Below are 27,402 nucleotides of genomic sequence, written 5' to 3' on the forward strand. Positions count from 1 at the left end.
CAAACCTTACATCTGCCTTATCAACTAAGCCTATGTGATATTTTAAGTCTTTTGTTGTCATTTCAGCAGGGTTCACAGCATCTTCACCAGGAGGAGATTCCATCGCAAGAAACCATTTTCTGTGCTCACTCCTCATAAGCCCCTCCCATCTCTTCATGTTTTGTCCTGCGATTGCAAGTCAGTCCCGTCTTCAGGCTCCACTTCTGATTCTAGTTTTCTTGCTATTTCTACCACATTGGCTGTTCCTTCCTCCACTGAAGTCTTGACCCTCTCAAAGACATCTAGGAGGGTTGGAATCAAATTCTTCCAAACTCCCATTAATGTTATTTTGACCTCCTTCTATGAATCCATGTTCTTAATGGCATTTACAGTGGCAAATCCTTTCCTGAGGGTTTTCAATTTACTTTGCTCAGATCCATCAGAGGAAGCCATGTCTGTGGCAGCTATAGCCTTATCAAATGTATTTCTTAAATAATAAGACTTGAAAGTCAAAATTACTCCTTGTTCCATGAGCTGCAGAATGGATGTTGTGTTAACAGACATGAAAACAACAGTAAATCTCATTGTACATTTCCATTAGAGCTCTTGGGTGACCAGGTACATTGTCAATAAGCAGCAACGCTTTGAAAGGAATCTTTTTTTTCTTCTGAGAAGTATGTCCCGACAGTGTGCTTAAAATACTCAGTAAACCATGTTGTAAACAGATGTGCTGTCGTTCAGGCTTTCTTTTTCCATTTATAGAGCACAGGAAGAGGAAGAGTAGATTTAGCCTAATTGTGAAGGGCCCTGTGATTTTCAAAATGTTAAGAGAGCATTGTCTTCAACTTAATGTCACCAGCTGAATTCGCCCCTCGGAAGAGAGCTGCCCTGTCCTTTGAAGCTTGGAAGCCAAGCATTGACTTCTCAAGCTATGAAAATTCTAGATGGCATCTTCTTCCAATAGAAGGCTGTTTTTGTCTCCACTGAAAATCTGTTGTTTAGTATAGCCGCCTTCATCAATGATCTTAGCTAGATCTTCTGGTTTTCTTGCTATGGCTTCTCCATCAGCACTTGCTGCTTCACCTTGCGCTTTTACGTTATGGAGACGGCTTCTTTCCTTGAACCTCATGAACCAACCTCTGCTAATCTTGGGCTTTTCTTCTGCAGCCTTCAAAGAATTGAAGAGAGCTGGGATCTTGCTCTGGATGAGGCTTTGGTTTAAAGGAATGTTGTGGCTGGTTTGATCTTCTATCCAGACCACTAAAACTTTATTCATATCAGCAATAAGGCTGGTTTGCTTTCTTATCATTCGTGTGTTCCCTGGAATAGCACTTTTAATTTCTTTCAGGAAGTTTTCGGCTGGGTGCAGTGGCTCACGTTTGTAATCCCAGCTCTTTGGGAGGCTGAGGCCAGCAGATCATCTGAGATTAGGAGTTCGACACCAGCCTGGCTAACATGGTGAAACCCCATCTCTACTAAAAATACAAAAATTAGCTGGGCATGGTAGCACATACCTGTAACCCCAGCTACTTGGGAGGCTGAGGCAGGAGAATTGATTGAACCTGGGAGGCAGAGGTTGCAGTGAGCCGAGATCGCACCATTGCACTCCAGCCTAGGTGACAAGAGTGAAACTCTGTCTCAAAAACAAACAAATAAACAAACAAAAAACTTTTCCTTTGCATTCACAACTTGGCTAACTGGCATAAGGTACCTAACTTCTAGCCTTTCTCAGCTTTCAACATGGCTTCCTCATTAAGCTTAATCATTTCTAGCTTTTTATTTAAAGTGAGAGACTTGCAATTCTTTCTTTCACTTGAACACTTAGAGGCCATTGTAGGGTTATTAATCAACCTCAATTAACGTGTCTCATGGAATGGGGGGCCCAAGGAGAGGGAGAGAGAAGGGGGAATGGCTGGTTAGTGGAGCAGCCAGATCACACACAACATTTATCAGTTAAGTTTGTTGTCTTACGTGAGCACGGTTTGTGGTGCTCCAAAACAATTCAAATAGTGATATCAAAGGTCACTGATCGTAGATCACCATAACAAATATAGCAGTCACGAAAAATTTGAAGTATTGGGAGAATTACCGAAACATGACACAGAGACACAAAGTGAGCTCATACTGTTGGAAAAATGATGCCAATGCACTTACTCGATGCAGGGTTGCCACACACCTTCTATTTGTTGAAGAAAAAAAGCAGTATCTGTGAAGTGCAATAAAATGAGGTATGCCTGTATTTCTTATATATTTGTCCAAATTCTAAATGTTTAATATAAATATTAGTGAAGTTAATTATATTTTCCATCTATTACATTACTTTCATCGTGATAATTAATGTTGCCTTTAATCGTGGGAACGTCAAACATTCAGACATGTACACATTGTTGTTATAATGATAGACTCACTTCTCCAGAAATGAAATTTATCTTCCGTCCCAAACTAAGATTTATAGACTATTCTGTTTTGAAATTGTAAATCGATATTTAAAAACTATCTTACTGTATTTTCATGCCCCTTTGCATGTATGAGATATACATACAGTTTTATTCTGATCCCTTCTGTAAATCAGGGATGTGCTTTTGATTTGAGGGTATTTTCTGTTCCTGTCACTGAATCAAATTCTTAAAATAGATAAAATCTTTTTTTTTTTTTACTTTTTATATTTTATCTTTATACTTTTTAAATGAATATTATATAGCTTTGATAATTGTGATAAGGGGGCTTCAAAAAGTTTGGGGAATTATTCCCATAAACTTTTTGTAAAGTGTCAATGATTTCGCCATTCTTTCACCCAAGCCTCACCGTGAGTTTTATGTTTGTTCTTGCTTTCATTTAAACACAGAGTTTATGTTGCTCTGACAGGGGTTCTTTTCAAATTGATGTCTTATACTTCTTAGTGCCTCAGACTAGATCCTGCTCAGACATTTTTTTTTTTTTTTTTTTTTGAGACGGAGTCTGGCTCTGTCGCCCAGGCTGGAGTGCAGTGGCGCTATCTCGGCTCACTGCAAGCTCCGCCTCCCGGGTTCCCGCCATTCTCCTGCCTCAGCCTCCCGAGTAGCTGGGACTACAGGCGCCCACCACCTCGCCCGGATAGTTTTTTTTTGTATTTTTTAGTAGAGACGGGGTTTCACCGTGTTAGCCAGGATGGTCTCGATCTCCTGACCTCGTGATCCGCCCGTCTCGGCCTCCCAAAGTGCTGGGATTACAGGCTTGAGCCACCGTGCCCGGCCTAGACATGTTATAGCAAGTTAGTATGGGCTTATTTTGGGGTAAAAAAATTTGAAATTCATGCATAGTTTTATTGTGATGCACATTGTAATATAATATATGATATTATAATATATAATATAATATATGACCATTTTGAAGACCCTGCATATGTCTTAAATAAAACAACATCATTATTGCCTTTAAAATATATATTATATTATTTTTTATCCACTTGTTCTCTTACATACATACATACATAACTCAGTTTCTCAGGTTCTCTGTATTATGGGGAAATTTAAATTTTACTATGTTTATAATATTTCTTCTCAGTCACTGAGGCTGTATCTTCATTTAGTCATGTCACCTTTTATTTCTCCCATTTTGACTGTAAAATTTTTACATATGTCTGTCCTGTCTTATATATAGCAAGCAGGGGTCCAGATGAGATAAGTACTTTGTGAAAGTGTGCATGGTTATTTTAGGATTAAGGAAGACCTAGAATTCAGGCTTGCTTGCTTTCCTTTCCTTTCTCTCCCTCCCTCCCTTCTTTCTGTCTCTCTCTCTCTCTTCCTTCCTTCCCTCCTTCCTTCCTTTCTTTTCTCCCCTTTCCTTTCCTTTTCTCCCCTTTCCTTTTCTCCCCTTTCCTTTTCTCCCCTTTCCTTTTCTCCCCTCTCCTCCCCTCCCCTCCCCTCCCCTTTCCATCTGTCTGTCTCTTGCTTTCTTGCTTTCTTTTCCTCCCTCCCTCCCTTTCTTTTTTCTTTTCTCTTCTCTTCATCTCTTTTTCTTCTCTTTTTAGATGGAGTTTTGCTTTGTCACCCAGGCTGGAGTGCAGTGGTGCAATCTTGGCTCATTGCAACCTCTGCCTCCTGGTTCAAGCAATTCTCCTGCCTCAGCCTCCTGTGTAGCTGGGATTACAGCTGAGTAGCCCAACACCACACCTGGCTAATTTTTGTATTTTTAGTAGAGATGGGGTTTCGCCATGTTGGCCAGGCTGGTCTTCAACTCCTGACCTCAAGTGATCCTCCTGCCTCGGCCTCCCAAAGTGCTGGGATTACAGACATGAGTTACTGTGCCCAGCCTATGCTTTCTTTTTTGTTTGAGATGGAGTCTCGCTCTGTCTGTCGCCCAGGCTGGAGTGCAGTGGCGCGATCTCCACTCACTGCAAGCTCCGCCTCTTGGGTTCACACCATTCTCCTACCTCAGCCTCCCGTGTAGCTGGGACTATAGGCACCTGCCACTGCACCTGGCTAATTTTTGTATTTTTAGTAGAGACGGGGGTTTCACCGTGTTAGCCAGGATGGTCTCGATCTCCTGACCTCATGATCTGCCCATCTCAACCTCCCAAAGTGCTGCTTTCTTTTTTTAATCCAGTGTTTTTTCTAGTATATCCCATTGCTTTTATTTGCTAAGTTACAGAAATGGGTGTGTGTGTGTGTGTGTGTGCGTGTATATATATATATATAACGTGTGTATATGTGTGTGTGTGTGTGTATATATGTCTTAGTTTGGGCTACTATAAAAGAATACCATAGATTGGGTGACTAAAGGAACACTTATTTCTCACAGTTCTGGAAGCTGGCAGGTATGAGATCACGGTGCCAGAAGATTGGGTGTCTAGTGAGGACCATGTCCTGGTTCATAGGTGATGGCTTCTTACTGTGTCCTCAGATAGTGGAAAGGGGGCTAGAGAGCTCTCAGGGGTCTCTTTTATGAGGTCACAAATTGCATTCATGAGGGCTTCACCCTCATGACCTGATTACCTCACAAAACTCCCACCTCCTAATACAGTTCCAGTGAGGGTTAGGATTTCATGTATCAGTTTTGTGAGGCAGAAGCATTCAATCCATAACAATGTTATATAAAATATATAACTTATATATGTAACTTAGCAATTAATATATATACATATTTAAATGTGAATATAAATACTTCTGGGACTTGTTTTTACTAGGCTTTAGGAATAAACCTGATTTGTTTTTAATGATTTGACTAAAACCATCTCTTTCTTACATTTTGGAGAAACAAATCACTTAAAGTAATTAAACTGCCATTAAACGTTGGAAGGAATTCTCATGTAACTTACTGTTGTGAAATTCCCTTTTGAAATCAGTTTTTAAATAACTTCCCTTATTTCTTTCTATAATGTTAATATATATTTACTTATATCCATTTTAGTTTTATGTTATAGTTTTCTATTTCTACTTATTACTTTCCAAACATATAACTGAATACTAGTTTCAGATCTGTAAAAGGTGATATTATTTTATTAGACTAATTTGTGTTTTCTTAATTTTATGATTAAGCTTTTGGATTATCATATTGGTTTTGAGAGAGAGAGTTTGATTTTTTTATCAACTCATTTTAAAATTTCCATTGTTTCTAGTTTGCCTTAACTTAGCTTGTTTTATCGTTTTTCTTAATAGTTTATCATAACACATTTGTTGTATTAGAATAGTTTGGTATTGGTGTTGTGGGATTAGGGATTTGATCATATTCCCTAAATGGAAATTTGGCCTAAATTTCTTTATCTGTTTTACTTGAGAGTGTTTAGGGAGCCTGAAGGTTTTATTAAATGTTCATTGTGATGTGTCTTAATTATCTGATTATGATTATAATTCATCTTACGTCCTTTAATAAACTGCACAGGAGGCCTACTCTGAGTCTGTGGCCTTTGTCCTCTGCCTGGCAGAAACCCGGGGTTTAGAGCTTACCCCTGGAGGCCACTGCTGGGATGAGTCCTGGCCCCTCCACTCTTGCTGAGTGACCTTGGACAAGATCCTTCACCTCTTTAAGCCTTGCTTCCCTCCTCAGTGAGATGGGGACCCCAGTAGTACCTTGGCGCAGTTTAGCTGTTAGGATTCAGTGAGGCAACCCCGGAGGCGTGTGCAGCACAAGGCTTGGAGTGAGTGCCGAGTCGTTGGCTGGAAGGACAGTAGCACTGCAGTGTGACTGTTCTTAGGGCTGCAGCCAGAGTGGAGGGGATTTATTGACATAGGGCTTCCCAGCTTCAGTTGTTAGTGTGTGGCATTGTAGAGAGAACATTGGACTAGAAGTCTGTGAATCTGGTTTCTAGTTTTGGCTCTGCCATAAACGGCAAAAATTATTTCCCAATGTTGCTTTCACGTCAGGCAGTCTGAAAGAGCTCAGAGACCTCAAGCCAGTGGGCCTTCTCTGGTGTTCTTTTTATTCACCTGGAATGTTAGGTGGTTGGAATAAGTCAGGGTTTTCTGAAGCACTGGCCCTGGCTCACTGATTGATGGCCTGTTAGTACATGTCCCGTGAAAAGAGGTTCTGTGTCGGGTTAATTGGAATATCCTGGGACTTCTCCCAGGCTTTAGTTTTGCACTGTGATTCTCCAAGGGGAAGATGAGAGTATGCAGTTATGCCATGTTTAACCAGTTTTTTTGACCAGGAAAACTCCTGTTTATACTGTAGCCTGTGAGACTAACAGCTTTCGGTAGAACGTACTTTGGAAAGCAGTAGGCTAGATAATTTGTGAGATCTCTTCCAGCTTTCAAATGTTATGGTTCTGTGAATATATTAAAAGCCACTTAATTTTATACTTGAAAAGGATGCATTTTCTGGTTTGTGAATTATATCTCAATAAAGCTTCAAAACTCACTATATATCTCAATAAAATCTTCAAAACTAACTCCCTGGGATTATTTCTGCTTTTTATAACTTGGCTTTAATTCTTCTTTTTAAAAAATTGGCTGAGCACTGTGGCTCATGCCTGTAATCCCAGCACTTTGGGAGGCCAAGGCAGGCCAGGTCAAGAGATCAAGACTATCCTGGCCAATATGGTGAAACTCCGTCTCTACTAAAACTCAGGAAGCTGAGGCAGGAGAATCCCTTGAACCCAGCAAGTGGAGGTTGCAGTGAGTTGAGATGGTGCCACTGCACTCCAGCCTGGCGACAGAGAGAGACTCTTAAAAAAAAAAAAAAAAAAATCCACATAGCCGCTTGCCCATTGAACACCCTTTACAGAGAGTGTCATTCAGGTCTAGGAAACATTCAGTGTCACTTTGCTTATTATAAATTTGGTTTGTTTCTTATACCAGTCTTGATGCATATTAGATCTTCTCGGCTTTCAAGGTTTATCTGTCTTGAAATGTTGTTTCCATTGGAGTTGCGTGACTGTGTTTGTAGACTAGTGTATTCTGTATTTCTATTATTTGTTTTTCTGAGTTAATTCTTTGCGTTATCTTCTTCGCTATTATTTTTAATTCTTTGATAACATCTTTAACATAAGCACATTTCTTTTAAACTTACTGCTATGTTTCACATACATTTTCCCCATCATTTTAAAAGGCATTTTGGTATAGTGGAGAGAGCACCAGGCTCATCTCAAAATGGGGTCTTCAACTTACTGGCCCAGCCCAGCTTTCTGAGCCTGTATCCTCATCTGTAAAAATGAAGGCAGTACTTCCCGTTAGGAGAAGGTGTCAGCCTTCGATAATGCAGCCTGGGAAGGGTAAAGCACTAAGCACAGGGTTCGTTTATCAAGTGCTCCTTTCCTATCTGGACAGAATCGTGTCTGAATTGTAAATCCCACTATGAAGTCCTTTCCATCACAAATGTCAAAATCCTGTCATAACTGTTGAGAGACCAAGGAAATTTTGTAACTGGTGCATTATTCATTTCCTCTACCATTAGTAGTGGATTCAGTTGCATAACTCATTTTTCAAGGGGATTGCTATTCATTCATGTGGAGATGCTGAAAACATAACTACTCTATCCATTATTTGTACATAATCAAGTGTTTATTAGCTATGATGTGAAAGGCCTTCTGGGGATGAAAATTCCCTGCCCACAAGAAACATGCAATTCAATTATGAAGAAAGCGTTGTGCATACACTAAAAAGCAAGAAAAAGAAAGCGCCAAGTGAATGGGTGGTTGCTGTGGGTGGAGACGACTGGAGAGGTGGCGCCGTCTTTAGGTTGAGGAGGCCGTGGAGCGGGGAGGTCCACAGTGCTGGCTCTGGAGTCAGACTGAGCAGGTTCCCGTTTGGGCTCCACCTCAAAAGGCTAGGTGGCCTTCAATGAGGCCTGGAGATTGTATACCTGGCCAATGAGGAAGGTTTGCCCTCTTACCAGGCACAGGGTTAAGAGCATCCCACATGTTGGCCCCTCTGATTAGGGTGATGAGACCAGGATAAGCTTATTAAAGCAGCTTTGCTTAAAGGCTCTTTACCTAAGCCAGTGTGGTGGCTCACGCCTGTAATCCCACCACTTTGGGAGGGCCAGGTGGGAGGATTGCTTGAATCCAGGAGTTCGAGACCAGCCTGGGCAACATGGCAAAACGCTGTCTCTACAAAAAATACAAAACTTAACCAGGTGTTGTGTGCACATAGTACCACCTACTTGGGGGGCTGAGGTGGGAGGATCCCTGGAGTCTAGGAGGCAGAGGTTGCAGTGAGCCGTGATCGCGCCACTGCACTCCAACCTGGGCAACAGAGTGAGACCCTGTCTGGGAAAAAAAAGAAAAAGAAAAAAAGGCTCTTTACTTAGCCTCTCCTTGCTCCACATCAGAATGTTAGTTTCCAACTGCCTCATTCTGTCTAAATAAGTCATATTCATTTGAGAATGTGGTGAAGTTCAAAAGTACGTCAAGGTACAGATAGACATCTTGCATTCCAGAAATATATACTATTTACATTTGCTCAATACCTGACTATTGACTATAATTATCAGGTGGAGATCTGTATCTTCTAAATAGTCATTCACAGTAGGCACTGGAAGTGTTCTTGTCAGAAATTATTTATACAAACCATGAAAGGACAAATGGAAATGTGCAGAACATCCTTGTGGTACGAAAATCTGTGTGTAATTTACTTATCTGCAGTTGGCCTGCATAGCCAGCAGTAACAAACAGCATGCAGGTGGTCTGGTTCTTGGAAACTCACTGAACTCCCCTGCCTTGTCTCCTATACGGCATATATTTCAAGGTCAGCATCAGCTTTTGTCTGCTGTATGTATCTCTTTCACATGTGATGTTCACATTCAGAGTCACTTTCTTATACTATATGGAGTTTTATGAATGAATTAGGAATTTCAGAGGCTAATTCTTTCTGCCCTTCCCACCTGCCCCTCCTCCTGCCCCAGTCTCAGCCAACACTGTTTTTCTCGTGGATGGTCACATCATCCTGACTCCCTGCTTTTACTCTTCTTGCCCTGCAGTCTGTTCTAACATATCTGTCAAAGTAACTTCATTAGTAAAATTTAGGTTACATTATGTCATGTCTCTGTACAAAACCCTTAAATAACTTCCCTTCCCATTCAGTGCGAAATCCCAAATTCCCTTTTTTTTTTTTTTTTTTTTTTTTTTTTTGAGATGGAGTCTCATTCTGTCACCTAGACTGGAGTGCAGTGGTGCCATCTTGGCTCATTGCAACCTCCACTTTCTGGATTCAGGCGATTCTCCTGCCTCAGCCTCTCGAGTAGTTGGGATTACAGGCACTTGCCACCACACCTGGCTAATTTTTGTATTTTTAGTAGATACTGGGTTTCACCATGCTGGCCAGGCTGGTCTTGAACTCCTGACCTCAAATGAGCCACCCACCTTGGCCTCCCAAAGTGCTGGGATTATAGGTATGGGCCACTGCACCCAGCTCCAAATCCCAATTTCTTATAATGGTCATCAGGGCCTGCATGAACTGACTGTCTGTTGCCTCTGCAGCCTAGTCGCCCACCCACTGTGGCCATCCTCACTCCACCCCTGCACCACTGGCTTCCTTCCTTCCTTAAACGCACAGGGCACAGGGCTGCCTCGGGGCCTTTGTGCTTTCTGGGCCCTGCCTAGGACATTTTTACCTCTGATGCCTGCTTTCACCAGTTGCTCACTTCCTTGAGTTTGTTCAGAGTCACCTCTCAGGGAGACCGCCCACCTCATCCCTACCCAGAGACTTCTCTCGGGACACTGCGCAAAGGGGTTTCCTTATTCGTTTATTGTTTGCCTCTCCCCATTAGAATGAGAACATAAGATCCACGAGGACAGAGACTTGGTTTGGGCCACTGCTGTATCTCAAATGCCTAGACCAGTGCCCAACGCTTCGAGCAGGGTGTGTGTGTGTGTGTGATGTGTGTAACTGTGCATGTGTGTGTGATGAATGAATACAAAGTACAGTCTCTTGTTCTTTTCCTCTCAGTTGTGCTGTGATGATGGTTATGTTTCTATGGCTCCTGGACTCTTGTCAGAATGGGAGCAGCCATATTTATGGCATGTGGAAACAGCTCCCTAATTATGCAAATTTCGTGAATTCCACATCCCCAGTAGTATTAAAAGCTCCATCTCCCTCATCATGGACTTTCTAAACATAACCCTAATATCAAAACATATTAAGAAAAAGATTGATTAAATTGATCAAAATATTGATAGAATTGACATAAAAAAAAACTTCTGTATTGTAAAAATATTATAAAGTTCAAAAAAAGAAAAAAAAATACCCTGGATGCTAACCTACTAAAGGTTAGCATCTTTAATGTAGAAAGAGTTCTTTCAAAATTAGGACATAATGGAAGGATAAATAAGTAAAAGCGCAGAAAAAGAAAAATGCCAAAACACCTAAGCTGGGTAGTCAGGAAATAAGATATACACATGGCCAATAACATGTGAACCTCGCAAAAATCCAGGAAATGCAAATTAAAACAACATGGAAAAATGGTTGGCTAATAATGAAAACATTCAGTGTGAATAAAAGATACAGGGAGATTGACCCTTTACAAACTGTTGGTACATATGGAAAATTACTAAAATATTTATGGCTGGTGATCGGGTATTTATACAAATTTCTGTTATGATTTGCCAACCTAAGAGGGAAATAAATGTACTATATAGGCATGCATATATGAAATACATATGTGTGCACACACACACCCCTGCACGTACACATACACGCACACACACACTTGGAGGCAGGCACTGCACTGGCCCACCTTCGTCACCTGTGAGAGCTCCTGGGGTGGCTTCTGAGTGGGATGTGGGGAGCACTGTGACTTGCCTCACTGGAATCAGGTGCTCACCCTTGCCCTTACACCAGAGAAAGACACTTCCATGCCACCACATAGGTGATGGTGGACGGAGGTGAATGGATCCCCAAAGAAGGGACACCCCTGACAGCTAGTGTCTTGGTTTCCTATGGCTGCTGTAACAAAGTATCACAAACTGGGGACTTAACAAAAGTGTATTGTCCTGCAGCTCTGGGCTAGACGTCCAAAATTAGAGTCAGCAGAATTAGCTCCTCTGAGGGCTCTGAGGGAGAACCTGTTCCATTCCTCTCTCCTGGCTTCTGGGGCTTACTGGCAAGCTTTGCCATGTCCTGGCCTGTAGAAGCGTTGCCCCGTCTCTGCCTCCACCTCTGCATGGTGTTCTCTTGCGCTGGCCTCGCGTCTGCATTTTCCCCCTTTATGAGGGAGTGAGGACCCACCCTACTCCAGTGTGACCTCATCTAAACCTAACTCATCACATCTTCAACAACCCTATTTCCAAATAAGGTCACATTCTGATGTAGGACTTAGGACTTTAACATGAATTTGGAGGGATACAATTCAGTCCCTAATGGTTGACAACCAGTGCCAATTAGTGTCTCGCCACAGGCAACTGGATGTTTCTCTCCCTTTTTATGCAGATGCCATCGGTGCCCTGGTCACCTCCAAGCACACCACCTACATATTCTTCCAGAGGTCTCAGAACAGGAAGACTCTCACACCATATTAAAATGGGCTGGAATCACGCTGTTTACTGAATTGATGTAAATCGCTCAGTGAATAGCCCGGGGAAAGAGAAAGCATCAGTTAACGTCCTCAGGAGAGGCTGCAGGTGGGGTGGGTGGGAGGACCGTGCAACCTGAGTGCTGGGGTGTGCAACATGCAGTGTCCTCCCCTCCCTTTCTCTGCACATCCCTCTTCCTCACTGACATGTGATTAGAAGGACCAGCGTTGTGTTTGAGAGAGGGGGCCTGCAGGTGGAGGGCATCCTGGGCTGTGGCACACAATTGATCAGAGACCCATGGGGCTGAGTACACCTGGCCATAGTGCAGCAGACTGATGGACATCCATAGGTTGTTTTGTTTTGTTTTGAGATGGAGTCTGGTTCTGTGGCCCAGTGCAGTGGCACTATCTCGGCTCACTGCAACCTCCACCTCCTGGGTTCAAGCAATTCTCCTGCTTCAGCCTCCTAAGGAGCTGTGATTACAGGTGCATGCTACCACGCCTGGCTAATTTTTGTGTTTTTAGTAGAGACAGGGTTTCACCATGTTGGCCAGGCTGGTCTCGGAACTGCTGACCTCAAGTGATCCACCTGCCTCAGTGTCCCAAAGTGCTGGGATTACAGGCCACCGCATGAGTTTTATTGGTGTTTTACTGGGCAGAGGATACCTGGTGCCTGAATGGGTGTCACCAGTGGATGGTCAAATTAAGACCTCATGAATATTAAGTTCTCATGTATATTTAGTATGCTAAATATTTAGTCTTATTTGTATATTTAATCTCATGTATAGTTAGTTCCCAAATGCCTCATGAATATTAAATATCTCTTAAGCCTTTCATCCTTCTTTCACCAACACACACACATGTACACACACACACATCCACATGCATACTCTACTTGCTGAGTGCTTCTTTTATTCTAAATATATCTCATGAATTTTGCTATTCTAACTGATATGTTTTGGCTGTGTCTGCACCCAAATTTCATCTTGAATTGTAGTTCCCATAGTCCCCATGTGTCATGGGAGGGGCCAGGTGGAGATAATTGAATCAGGGGGGCAGTTTCCCCCATCCTGTTCTCATGATAGTGAGTGAGTTCTCATGACAGCTGATGGTTTTATAAGGAGCTTTTCCCCTCCTTTGCTCTGCACTTCTCTTGCCTGCCACCATGTAAGACGTGCCTTTGCTCCTCCTTCACCTTCTGCCATGATGCAAGGCCTCCCCAGCCATGTGGACCTGTGAGTCCATTAAACTTCTCTTTTTTGATAAATTATCCAGTCTCAGGTATTTCTAAATAGACTAATACACTAACAAACTTTTGTTTTTGAGACAGGGTCTCCCTCTGCCACCCAGGCGGGAGTGCAGTGGTGCAATCACGGCTCATTGCAGATTCGACCTCCTGGGCTCAAGCGATCCTTCCACCACAGCCTCCCAAGAAGGTGGGGCTACAGGCATGTGCCACCAAACCCACCTAATTTTTTGTGTTTTTGTAGAGATGGGGTTTCACCGTGTTGCTTAGGCTCTAACAGGCTTTTTACTTACTGGTTGCTTAAAACGTCTTAAAATAGAATGTGCTTATGTTTTACAAACTGCAAACTTACTTATCTAACAGATTTGAACATTCTCAAAGGCAAATGCACATCAAAGCTATAGAATTAGGGAAGAAGGGACCTATTGCGTTCTGTGATTTGTCCCTGCAACAGTCACCTCTTGTCTGACGTTTAACCCAACAGATTGACGTGACACCAACATTATCTTAACGCCAGCAGACAGGGCTCTGAACTGAAACCTTTGCGCATGTGAGCTTTTTCTCATTTAACATTAAATATGATTTGGAGATGGCACAAGAGGAAACTGCTCGCTTGGGAAGCAGAATCTTGTGTTACAGATTCGGGGAGGGCTGGAACTTGACATCCCTTTGGCAATATAGTCTGGGCCAAATCCCCAAAAGAACGAGGCCTTGTTTCCATTTCTACTCTTTTCGCAACTCTAGACATGGAATGTTTTGCTGGGTAGCTGAGTTCAGCAAGTCCTCTCAGTTAGGTATTGCTGGTGAGCATTTTTCAGTAGAACGACAGGGAACATTAGTAGACCCCAGGCTTCATGTGTTGACTCTGTGAATCATTCAGACTTTTTTGTATCTTCATGTTTATATGTTGAAATCTTTATGTAGGGCTTTAAAAGTACATTAGTATGGAAATATCAATAATCACTTGAATTTTTTAATTGTGTGGAAAATGTCACCTGTAGTTGCTCCATCCCTTTATAGTACATGGTTTATTTCTCTTTGTCCCTTCTCTTGCCACAGAACATGATGTGTTTGTTTGGATATTAGGCAAGAGTACATTCTTGTGTATTTATGATAGAATCTTAAACAGATGTTAATTATGCCTGTTAGATAAAATCTGGAATTTCTCCTAGTGAGTCTGAAACAATTGGTAGAAAACTTAATTGCCATTTACTGTGTGTGTTCAGAATGTTGGAAAACAATATTGTGGATTATTTCCCACCACTATTAACAGGTGACACTTATTTTTAAAGACAAGGTACCTTTCCTAAGAGTATTATACTTAAATGAAATTTATTTCAACATCCCAGCTGGGTGCTGTGGCTCATGCCTGTAATCCCAGTGCTTTGAGAGGCCAACACAGGAGGACTGCCTGAGGCCAGGAGTTTGAGAACAGCCTGAGAAACATAGCAAGACCCCCGTCTCTACAAAAAAAAAAAAAAAAAAAAAATACCACAAAAAGTTAAAGATCAGCCGGATTCGTGGCGTGCACACATAGTCCCAGCTACTTAGGAGGCTGAGGTGGGAGGATTACTTGAGCCCAAAAGTTCAAGGCACTCCAGCCTGGGTGACAGAGCAAGACCCTGTTTCTAATAGTAATAATAATAATTAAAGAAACTTAAAAATTAAACAAAATTTCAACACCCCCTGAGAATATAAACAAAGCAAATTATTTCCTAAGGTTCAAACTTGGGTTGATTATAAAGTTGGTGCTAGAATTGGGTAGTATTGTCTGAAGTCTAATATTCTTTGTTACACTGTGTGGCCATTAAGAAAAACATTTAAATTATGGCGATTTAAACATTTAATTATTCAGTTGAAATGCATGGCTTTAAAAAGTGAACTAGTTATTTATATAGTTCAGAGCACAGGAAATATGAAAATATCTGCAGCTGGTTCTGCAAGTCTAACATTATCCTGATAACCAAAGAGTAAAGCACTAAATGAAAAACGTTTGGTAGTGCATTCCCAATATCGAAATTCTAAATAAGCCAGATGCAGTGGCTCATGCCCGTAATCCCAGCACTTTGGGAGGCTGAAGCAGGTGGATCACCTGAGGTCGGGAGTTCAAGACCAGCCTGGCCAACATGGTGAAACCCTGTCTCTAGTAAAAATCCAAAAAATTAGCAGAGTCTGGTGGTGCACACCTGTAATCCCAGCTAATCGGGAGGCTAAGGCACGGGAATCACTCGAACCCAGGAGGCAGAGATTGCAGTGAGCCGAGCCAAGATCACGCCTCTGCACTCAAGCCTGCACAACAGAGTAAGACTCTAAAAAAAAAAAAGAAAAATTTTAATAATAGCAAATTAAATCCAACATTGTAATTTTAAAATGCTATACTATGACCTGGTAGGACTTATTCCAAAAAGGCAAGCTTGGTTCAGCCTCAGGTAATGTGTTCCTGTTATTCCCTGCATTAAGGAAATATAATTGATAAAATCGTACAGTCCTATCAATGGTATTTAATAAAATGTACTACTCGATCCAAATTAAAAAAAAAAACTGTTAGTAAGGTATAAATGGGAAGGAAATTTCTTAAATAGTAAAAAATGGCATCTACTTGCAGCAAGCTCTATTTAATGGTGAAACCATATTTAATGGTGGCCTCATTAAAGACAGCAATGCAGTGTGCTATTATAATTCAATATTTTAACTGGTGCTTCTAGCCAATTAACAAACAAATTTGTTCTGGAAGAAGAGACAGTACTGTCACTTGCAAATTATTTTAATGCCTCCATGGAAAATCCAAGGAAATTATATATATATATATGAGAGAGAACTCCTAAGAGGATGATATTGTGTCATACACAAAATCAACTTGCCAAAATCCAGAGTTTTCCCACATACCAGCAACACTCACTTAGAGAATAAAATGGAGCAATGAATACCTTTTAGAGTTGCTAGAAGAACTAGAAAATATCTAGGAATATACTGGTAAGAGGACAGGCTCGAATAACTGGAAAAATATGCTCCATCTTTAGTAACGGTGCCATGGCTGCAGATTATGCTGATGTGAATTTGTCAATAAATATGCCCTACTTAATTTGGCAAAGGTTTGTGCTTTGTGTTCTTCATGGCTTTTGCTGGAAGCAGATACAGCTAGCCAATATTGTTTGTCATTTTACTAGTGAGGAAACTGAGGCTTGGAGTGGTTTTTGTGACACAGTGTGTCCAGGCATAATTAATGAGACAAAAGCCTAGATGGCACTAAGTCAGTCCTGGCCTAGTGACTTTTTTATACCAGCCCATTTTAAAGCAAATGCTTTTGAGGTCAGAGTATCTGTATTTCTTTAAAATTGAACTGTGAATCAGGTATCCAGTTGAAGATAATTCTTTCTCTGGTCCACCATGGACCAGAGACGAAGTCTCGCTCTGTCACCCAGGCTGAAGTGCAGTGGCGCGATCTTGGCTTACTGCAACCTCCACCTCTCAGGTTCAAGTGATTCTCCTGCCTCAGCCTCCTGAGTAGCTGGGACTACAGACACGTGCCACCACGCCCGGCTCATTTTTTGTATTTTTAGTAGAGATGGGGTTTCACCATGTTAGCCAGGCTGGTGTCGATCTCCTGACCTCGTGAGCTACCACGTCCAGCCTCTGTGAGAGTTTTCATGATGACAAATTAAGATATCCATCATGGGCTGGGCATGGGGGCTCACATCTGTAATCCCAGCACTTTGTGAGGCCGAGATGGGCGGGTCACAAGGACAGGTGTTCGAGAACAACCTGGCCAATGTGGTGAAACCCCATCTCTACTAAAAATATAAAAATTAGCCGGGCACAGTGGCGCATGCCTGTAGTCCCAGCTACTCGGGAGGCTGAGGCAGGAGAATCACTTGAACCTAGGAGGCAGAGGTTGCAGTGAGCCGAGATCACGCCACTGACTGCAGCCTGGGCGACAGAGTGAGACTCTGTCTAAAAAAAAAAAAAAAAAAAAAAACCTCACAGATCATTTTTTTCTTTTAAATTTTTTTGGTGAGAATGGGCATGGTGGCTTATGCTTGTAATCCCAGGACTTTGGGAATCCAAGTTGGGAGGATCACCTGAGCCCAGAAGTTTGGGACCAGCCTGGGTAATGTAGTGAGACCCGGGTCTACAAAATATAAATTTAAAAAAAAATTTAGCCAGACACAGCTGCGCATGCCCATAGTCCCAGCTACTTAGGAGGTTGAGATGGGAGTATTGCTTGAGCCTGGGAGATTGAGGCAGCAGTGAGCCATGAATGCACCACTGCACTCCAGCCTGGGAGGCAGAGCTAGACCCTGTCTTTAAATTATATATATATATATGAGAAATAAGGGAAAATCTATTTCAACTGTGCTAATGGCTGTTCGTCATAATTCCTCACTCAGTGATCAGGATAGAACTAGAATGAATTCTGTAGTTCTGCTTGCTCTCGGCATAGTGCCATTGAGTTCCCCAACCTGGCCTCAGTGCTTTCATGCCTTCTGGAGGCTGCAGGGAGAACCCTTCCTTGCCTCTTCCAGCCTCTGGTGGCTGCTGACCTTCATTGACTTGTGGCAACATCACTCCAGGCTCTGCCTGCACAGTTGACAGTGTCCCCTTCTCTCCTATGTGTGTCACTTTGAAGGATACATGTGATTGTATTTAGGGCCAACCTGGCTAATCCAGGATAGTCTGTCACATATCAGGATCCTTGAGTTAACCACGTCTGTGTACACGCTCCCCAACCACGTCTGCGTATATGCTCCTCAACCATGTCTGCGTACACGCTCTCCAACCATGTCTGCGTACACGCTCCCCAACCATGTCTGTGTACACGCTCCCCGAAGAAAGCACACTTTAGAGGCGGTTGAGGCAGAATTTTGATTACTAGTCAGTTGTTACCTTGTTGACCTTGACCAAGCTCCTTAACTTCTTTGAACTTTACTTTCTTCATCCGCAAATGGAATTAATACATGCCTACCTCAGAGAGTTTGAAAGGGTTAAGAGAAATAATTTGATTGAAATACTACCTGGATTTCTTTTTCCTTTACTAGGATTCAAAGCTTTGTTTGGACTCATCTTTTTATCTCCAGAGCCTGTCCCTGGCACATAGCGGTTGCCCAGTAAATGTTTCGTGGTTAATTTTCTGTTCCCTGAAGGACGGCGTGCTATTGCTCTGTCATGTACTGTGGGGGACAGCAGGGGACGTCTGGGTGGTGATGCCCCATCCAGAAACATTCTGTATGTGAGAACTATGTCATTAATTTAGCAAAGTGAGAGAGGTGTGCAAAGCTGAACACGTAATGCTGTGGTTTCTGTATAAATATGCTAAATGGAGTGCATATCTGATTCAGGAAAAGAACTGTTGATCCCAAAAGGGAAAAAGTAAGCGTGGGGTGTGACATGAGCGTCGAGATACCTCCACACGCACTCATGCACACATTCCTGCGTCATAAAGGATTGCTTTTTCTTGTTTTCAACCTTGATGTTTTGTATTTGGGCTGTGTGCTAACTAACAGTCAGTGTCAATGCCTGCCTTCCAAGCGATTCCCATTGCTGTGAGGTTTCCTCCAAGTGGACGTTAAGTTACTGAGAACACGAATCAGGGATGCGGTGGTAGTGTCTTCTGTGGCTACCTGGTCAGCATTCATAAATGGTGATAATGGATTGAATGCTGCTGTTTCAACCTTCCTGACAACAGAGGAGAGTGTTGCTTTGGGGCATGAGCAGTTATTGATCCAGCTGGGCCTTGGTTAATGAGTCATGTGGCTTACAGTGTTCCTGAGTCACAGGCTGTCCTGAGGATCACCTGCTGACTCATCCGTGCCCTTGTTTCCCCGAGGCCTCCTGCAGTGACGTGCCGAGGAAAGGAGCCCAGGTCTGCGGGTGGGGGCCCCGTCCTCTGAGAAGCCTGCAGCTTCTCCTCCAGGACCCTTCCGCCCCACCTGGCTGGCTGTGGACAGAAGGGGCAGTTGGGAGTGTTGGAGAGGGAGGAAGCATAGAGAAGCAGCAGGAGGCACACCTGGAAGCCAAGGGGAGGGAAGTCCACCTCCCTGCAAGTGTAGGGCAGTGATGAGAGGAGCCCTGGCACCAGCAGAGCAAGAAAAAAATGCACACACCATTCAGAATAAGCTATCGGGTCGTCTGGGTGTTTAAGATTCATTTATTAATGATACATGACATTTAGCATTTCTCAATGCCTATCTGAGATGAAACTAACCCTTTGAATCCTGGTGATGCTTTTGAGCTGCTCCTCTCGGGTACTTGTGGCATCGTGTTGGCAGACCCTGAATGAGATCTTTAGTGGAGTAAAATACGAAATGTATTTAACTGGGAGTAAGTAGAGCCAACATTTGAGAGTTTGCTGGGTCCCAGGCAGTGTTATGTGAATGCAGATGTTGGAAATGTAATCTGGATCCTCAGATAATTTCTGAAGTGTTGGGAGAGGAGATTTGATGGCAGAAGCAGTTGGAGAATAGCATTCTAGGGTAAAGAAGCAAACTGCCAACTGTGTGGTGAAGGACTCATTGAGGACTGGGCTAATGAGAGTGGCTTCGTGCATTCACTCAGTAGTGATTGAGAGACTTCTGGGCCAGGTCTGGGTGCACACAGGGGGATGAAATAGAGTCCCTTCCCTTTCCACAACTATGTGGTAACAAGGAGCTGGATTAGCAAACAAATAAAATCCAATACATCCTGCAAGTATGAGAGAATGCAGAAGGAGAAGTCCGTGCGAGCTGAGCCCTTACCACCTGAGAAAGGAGAGGTTCTCTCTGCTTAGGTTGATTTCACAGCTGTGTGGGGGCAAATCGGAGTATTTTCCTAGCAATCTTTAAACCACTATCTTCTATACTGCTTAACCTGTTTAAAATAACTATGAAGCAAAAAGATGCTTTTGAATTATGATTGTAATCTTATCGACAGGTCTTAGCTGATAATTCTGTTTTCCTTTCCTCCTTAGTGTCAAATCAACAGTGCCTTGACGTCTTTCCACACTGCTTTGGAACTTGCAGTAGATCAGAGAGAAATTCAGCATGTCTGTCTGTATGAAATTGGTAAATATGAAATGTCTGTCCAGCCTCTTGTTAGGAAGTAGTATTAATGCAGTGTTTTAGCTTTCATGCCATTTGGTGTGTGTCTGCAAAATGCTTGATGCCTTCTGTAGTAAGAAAGACTTCAATTATTCCCATAGCACATGCAATGATACTTCTCTCTCTGATTCTTATTACTTCTTTGTAACACTTTTTCTTTACAGCATTTTGATTTTAGGATAATAGGTGATGTTAAATGAATTGATAAAATGACCAGAAATACCTTATTGGTCTGTGCATTAGAATTCAAATCTCTCTGTTACTCCTTCCCACCGATGTTCACTTGAGAAGAAAAACAGGAGACTGGAGATAGTTGGACTCAGGCCCCAATATTTTTCACCAACTAGCTCTGAGACCTTGGACAGGTTGCCCAAACCTTCCTAGACACGTAGTTGCCATTGGAGTTAAGGTGCCTCCCCTTGTAGCATCTGTCAGGTTTAGATGACATGATGCGTGAAGCCTCATGTAGGGGACCTGGCACGGAAGGCCCTCCATACATGTTAGCTGCCACCTTCTGCTTCTCCCTTACTGGAGAGACAGTCACAAACAAACCTGGAAGGCTTTATCTGCCTAAGATTTCCCCCCTTCTCCTCCAAAATTGTTGCTATGGGTCTTTGCTGACCGCACTGAAACTCTGATCCTATTACATTAGTAATTGCAAAATGTTTCTGTGTAACAGTTTCTCCATTGTGCTGGGAAGAGTAAACACAACTTCGAAATTGAAACAAAAAAAAATTTTAAATAAGGGACTCAGACTTTTCAGGGTTTCACTTAGCTAATACAACAAGGTCACACGATGTACACAATGTAGCACATAAGAAAGGAATGACAGAGACAAAAAGAAAGGAGAGATGATGAGATAGTGACGAGACTCCAAAGGGAAATTGAGACTTAAAAAGCTTTCTGCAGAGGGACAGGGAAGTGGAGACAGAATGCTCGGGGAAGCAGTTGACACCTGTCAGTTTGGGGGGTCAGGCCCTGTGCTGCCTGCCACTTGCTTTGCCTGCTGTGGACACAGTTGTCTTCCTGAATCCTTTTAAGGAAAACTGAAAACCAAAAGATTGTGGACTGCCCAATAAACAATATTACGTTTTAAATGCCTGTTGTGGTTTAAAAAGAGGAAATGAAGTATAATCCAGTGGAAAATGTGTTTTTGTGTCATCTACGCTCTGCTGGAGCTCTGCTTAGTAGCCATAATATAGAATGAAATGGGTTTCAAAGAACTTGAATGAAAAACTCTGGCTTTGACGGCCTTTTGTTGGTGCATCATTTCAAGGCCTATGACAGGATAGGATGTTAGAGCAGAAGGAAGCTTAGAAATCATCCCACTCAGGCCTTAGGAAGGTTAACTCAGGAGGTGGTAGTAACTCGGGCTTCCGATTCAGGCTCAGAAGCTTGAGTTAGTACTTTTTCCTGAGTTATTTCTGACTTATTCCTGAATTATTCCTGACTTATTCCTGAGTCAGTGCTTCCTTCCATCTCTATTTTGTATTTAATTCAAATCTTTCCCCGATATCTATGCTAGGATAAAAATAATCAGCCCAGACGGGGCATGGTAGCTCACGCCTGTAATCCCAGCTCTTTGGGAGGCTGAGGGGGGCAGATCGATTAAAGCCAGGAATTTGAGACCAGCCAGGTCAGCATGGTAAAACCCCGTCTTTACCAAAAGTATAAAAATTAGCCAGGTGTGGTGGTGGGTACCTGTAATCTCAGCTACTCAGGAGGCTGAGGCAGGAGAATTGCTTGAACCCAGGAGGCAGAGGTTGCAATGACCTGAGATCACACCACTGCACTCCAGCCTGGGTGACAGAGCGAGACTCCGTTTCAAAAAAAAGCCCAAATTTTTACTCAATGTCAACCTCACATCCCATAGAATTTGACAGTGAATTTTCTGAAGTGTATATCTCACCCACTCTTACTCCCACAGTTTAAATGGCAAGTCTCAGTTTATACAATTAGTGATGCACCTGATAACAGAATTTTTTTTATGGAGGCAGTATCATGTAAAGGAAAGTGTGTTGGATTTTGATCCACAGTTCTTCCTTCTTAGCTGTATGGCTTCAGCAGGTAACATACCTCTTGATACCTTAGTTTTTTTTTTTTTTTTTAAAGACAGGGTCTCACTCTGTCATCCAGGCTGGAGTGCAATGGCACAGTCTCAGCTCACTGCAGCCCAGACCTCCCTGGCTCAGGTGATTCTCCCATCCCAGTCTCCCAAGTAGCTGGAATTACAGGCGTGCGCCACCACGCCTGGCTAATTTTTTATAGAGATGGGATTTCACCATGTTGCCCAGGCTGGTCTAGATCTCTTGGGCTCAAGTGATCCTCCCACCTCAGCCTCCCAAAGTGCTGGGGTTACAGGCGTAGGATTAGTCCTTGCTAATACAAGGACACTATTAGCTACCTTTGCAAGGTTGTCATAAGGATTAGAGAGCATTACGTGAAGTGCCTACCACAGCATTGGCACACATTACGGGCTCAGGAGATGGGGGATACTGTGATGAAAAGTGGGAATAAAATCCTTTACATTTTAGTTGCTGCAGTTCCTTACTAGAAAGCCTGCCTAACTGTTTTGATCCAGGAAGGTGGGGTCCTTTCACTCCCAATGTGCTGAGGGAAGGTAGGGAAATGCCTCATTTCTCATTGGCTTGCTCTCTAGATCTTACAAAGTTTTGAGAATGAGTAGGCTGAGCACGGTGGCTCACACCTGTAATCCCAGCACTTTGGGAGGCTAAGGCAGGCAGATACTTGAGGTCGGGAGTTCAAGACCAGCCTGGCCAACATGGTGAAACCTCACCTCTACTAAAAATATAAAAATTAGCTGGGCATGGTGATAGGTGCTTGTAATCCCAGCTACTTGGGAGGCCGAGGCAGGAGAATTGCTTGAACTCAGGGAGCAGTGAGCCGAGACCACGCCATTGCACTTCAACCTGAGCGACAGGGCAAGACTCCGTCTCAAAAAAAAAAAAAAAAGAATGAGTAGTAGTCATTAAGTACATAATCGAATGGTGTTGCTTCCCCTGTTTCTTATTGCACCTGTGTGTACTCTTGGAGAAGTACTGCTGTGCTTGGGTTAACCTCACAACTGTTAGGACATAAGTTGGAGTGTCTTTCTAGAAATCTTTATGCCATTCTCTTCTGTGCTGTTTTATTGCTTGTCTGACTCAAACCTAAGTGCCTTGTCTAATTCAAACTTTACACTGAAAGTATTTAAGGGGAAAAATAATGTCTTAGGTTTTCAGGTTAAGGTTTTTTACACATTTCATAGAACATGCACAGAGAACGATCACAGTATCAGAGACTCGTGGCTTAAATATGGGTCATAAAGCTCAGTACTTTAGGGTCATGTGCTAAAAATATTTCTTTCATAGGTTGGTGCAGCATGATAGAGCTCAATTTCAAGGATGCATTTGATTCCTTTGAGAGGCTAAAAAACGAGTCCAGGTGGTCCCAGTGCTATTACGCCTACTTGACTGCAGGTGAGTCGCCCATGGTCCCTCAATGTGCTCTCTCTGTCGTGAATTTGCTCGCCTCACGTGGGCAGATGGGGGAATGATGGCAGGAGGAAGCAAAAGTTATGCCCTTCCACAGCTTTCCCCAGTGTGTTAATGTTTTGTGCAACCAAGTAAATAGTGCTGGAATACTGTGTTCACTGACCCAGGTGAACACCCAGAAACTCAGTAGTGCCCAGGGTGCCCCTTCACCACACACTTCCCCTCTGGGCCTGGTTTGGTCCTGTTTTCTGTCTTGGAAATGCATATGGTGAGGTCTTCCCGGTTATTGTACATTTTGCCCTAAATTGCCTCAACCTGTCTCTATCCCTTTACTTAATATGCTATGTTTTTTATTGGGATTCTGAAGAATTTTTAAGAATTCAACAGGCTTTTTTTTCGTTGTGTTAATTTTCAAATTATTATTCTGGGTCTTGCTCTTCTTCCCAGGTTGAATGAAGTGCAGTGGTCTGATCATAGCTCGCTGTAGCCTCAACCTCCCAGACTCAAGTGATCCTCCTGCCTCAGCCTCCAGAGTAGCTGGGACTACAGGCGTGCCTCACCGTGCCCGGCCAATTAAAAAAAAATTTGTAGCAACAAGGTCTTGCTATGTTGCCCAGGCCAATCTCTAACTCCTGGCCTGAAGCAATCCTCCTGCCTCGGCCTCCCAAAGCACTGGGATTACAGGCATGAGCCACAGAGCCTGACCTGTGTTAATATTTTTGTTTGGTTAGTGCCCTGGTTACAAAGTTGCATAGGTCTGAGTCATCTGCTCCAACCTTGTTTTGCCTCCTAACCCTATTGTATTTACAGTGTGATATTTCAGATGCAAAGTATTTACATTGCATATCGTTATTAACACCTGTATTCTGTTTTGAGTAAGGGTTTTTTGCCCTTGTATGAGGAGATAGAGATGTGCTGCCACCTGGTGGCCAAAGTAGTTGTCTGCATCCTTCAATACCTAAAGGGCCGTGTGATTAAGAATTGTAGAGGTGTGGAATTGGAGAAAGCTGAGAGGTTGTATATTTTCTGCCTTTAAGCAACTTCATGTAAGCCATTTCTGGTTTATGTAATGAACTCTCCTCATGCAGCCACATCAGTGGTTCTTTTACTTAAAATTCAAGACCAATCATTATTTTCAATACCTTCTTATTCTTAATGTTCAGATTTAATGAGCCATCTTCCACTTCCATTCTGCCCTCTTCACTAATATATTTAAAATAAGATAGAATTGATTAACATTGACCAATAAATATATTCTGGATATCTTAAATTCCCTATAAAATTGCATCGGTCCATTAGCATCAGTGCAAAGCCCGCTTGTGTCCATGTTCCGCATTGCAGTCCCTGTTGACAGGTGTGATCTCATGGCTCTGTCCCTGATGTTTAAATAAGCTTATTTTTCATATCCTGGATAATATGCTGTGCCTCACACTTAGAGGGTTGTTGTATAGAATTTGAAGACATCTCAGATGAAAGTAGCAGGTATTTGTTGAGTGACTGTGTTTAATATGTTGAAGAGTTGATGAACCTAGATTGAATAGACCAGAAAACAGAGGCCTGCACACCACTCAGCGGCCATTAGGTGTAATTAGGCTGCACAGTTGATGGTGGACAGCTATTTATTGTTTCCATCTCTGTTGAGTTTCAGATACATAAATGTACAGTGTGGCTGTATAGAGGAACATTCATTCCCCCCCAATATTTGGAAATCCCAGAACCATACCAGTCATAGGAGAGGATAAGCATGAAGGATTCTGATCTCTGTTTCTGCACTGGGATTTTGTAGAGAGGATAAGATGTGGGTGAATCGCTCCACTAGAAAGAGTACATGAGTCAAGGCCAAGGCGGGCAGATCACGAGGTCAAGAGATCAAGACTATCCTGGCCAACACGGTGAAACCCTGTCTCTACTAAAGATACAAAAATAAGCCAGGCGTGGTGGCACGCACCTATAGTCCCAGCTGCTTGGGAGGCTGAGGCAGGCAAATCGCTTGAACCTGGGAGGCAGAGGTTGCCGTGAGCTGAGATCACTCCCCTGCACTCCAGCCTGGCAAAAGAGTGAGACTCTGTCTCCAAAAAAAAAAAAAAAAAAAAAGAGTACGTGAGGCAGGGAAGGAGCACCGTTACACCGTCATGCAGGAGCTGCCATTTGGGCTGGTGGTGAGCTAGAGGGGATGGGCACTCAGGGGCTCCAAACACTGCCACCAGGGCTTAGCTCTCCAGCATGTTAATGTTTTGTGCGACTGTGTCAATAGTTTTGTACTTTTAAAAATTGTGATAAAATATGTAGCATCATTTACCATTTGAACGTTTTTAGGTGTATGTGTCAGTAACTCCAGATAATGCTCAGATTGTTTTGCAAACATCACCAGCATCCATCTCCGAACTTCTTCATCCCAAGCTCTACCGATTAAACAGGAGCTCCCCATTCACTTTTCCCCCAAGACCCTGGTTACCATGCTTCTACTTCCCGTCTCTATGAATTTAAGTATTCTACCTACCTCGTGCATAAGTGAAATATATTTGTCCTTTTGTGTCTGGCTTATTTCATTTAGCATAATGTCTTCAGGGTTCATCCATGTTATAACATGTATCAGGATCTCCTTCCTTTCTTCAGGCTGAATAATATTCCATTGTATGTATATGGCACATTGTTCATACATTCATTCATGGACGGACATTTGGGTTGTTTCCATCGTTTAGCTATTGTGTGGAGTGCTTACCTGGAACATTGATATACAGGTATCTGTTCCAGTCCTTACTTTCAGTACCTTTGGGTAGATACCTAGAAGTAGATTTGCGTGATCATATACCTCTACTATTCCTGCAACTTTTCTGTAAGTTTGACATTATATTAAAATTATAAGTTACTAATAAATATTAGAATATCACATATAGGATTGTGTATACTTAGTCTTATTGGAAGAGTGAGTCATCCTAAGCTCTGTTTAGGCCTCATATTTTAGGATAAACCAGAGACTCCCATGCTTTTAAACGTCTGCATCCTTTAAAGCAACTATCTGGCTGGGGGTGGTGGCTCATCCCTGTAATCCCAGCACTTTGGGAGGCCGAGGCGGGTGGATCACCTGAGGTCGGGAGATTGAGACCAGCCCGGCCAACAACCAACATGGAGAAACTCTGTCGCTACTAAAAATAAAAAATTAGCCGGGTGTGGTGGTGCACGCCTGTGATCCTAGCTACTCGGAAGGCTGAGGCCGAAGAATTGCCTGAACCCAGGAGGCAGAAGTTGCAGTGAGCCAAGATTGTGGCATTGCACTCCGGCCTGGGCAACAAGAGCAAAACTCCGTCTAAAAAAAAAACAACTATCTATAATTTTACTGCAAGAGAAATAGGTGGTGTTTGTTCTTCAGGGTCTGAGGTATGGATGTTATAGACCTTTGGGGAGGTTCAGATACTGTTGCTGTTTATGACTGGCGTTAATTATGTGACTCTATAAGAATGTTCTCAATGATCTGAGGAAGACCTCAAGCTAGGGACAGCAGAAATATATAATTTTTCATTGATTTACTGTGTGACCGTAGGCATTGCTCAGCTTTTCCAGACCTTTGCATCCTCTGATCTAAAAATAATGGGGTTGGTTGCACAGTACAGCCACTGAGCTTCATTCTGGTTTGGAAATGTTACAGCTGCAATTGGTAAGGTCATTTTGGATTGGTGCACACTCCTCC

The 27,402-nt window shown here is 42.8% G+C and overlaps 1 protein-coding gene across 2 annotated transcripts in view; it reads left to right on the forward strand.

Moving 5' to 3' along the window:
* TTC39C (tetratricopeptide repeat domain 39C) overlaps nucleotides 1–27,402 on the forward strand; it is a 120,811-nt gene that overhangs the window by 81,776 nt on the left and 11,633 nt on the right. For both annotated transcript variants that reach the window (XM_010383223.2, XM_030925857.1), the window contains 2 exons: nucleotides 20,091–20,184; nucleotides 23,592–23,699. In XM_010383223.2, the coding sequence (XP_010381525.1) occupies nucleotides 20,091–20,184; nucleotides 23,592–23,699 (202 nt within the window). The remainder of the gene's footprint in view (nucleotides 1–20,090; nucleotides 20,185–23,591; nucleotides 23,700–27,402) is intronic.

This window comes from Rhinopithecus roxellana, chromosome 21 (genome assembly GCF_007565055.1).
Source record: "Rhinopithecus roxellana isolate Shanxi Qingling chromosome 21, ASM756505v1, whole genome shotgun sequence".
NCBI classification, from domain to species: domain Eukaryota; kingdom Metazoa; phylum Chordata; class Mammalia; order Primates; family Cercopithecidae; genus Rhinopithecus; species Rhinopithecus roxellana.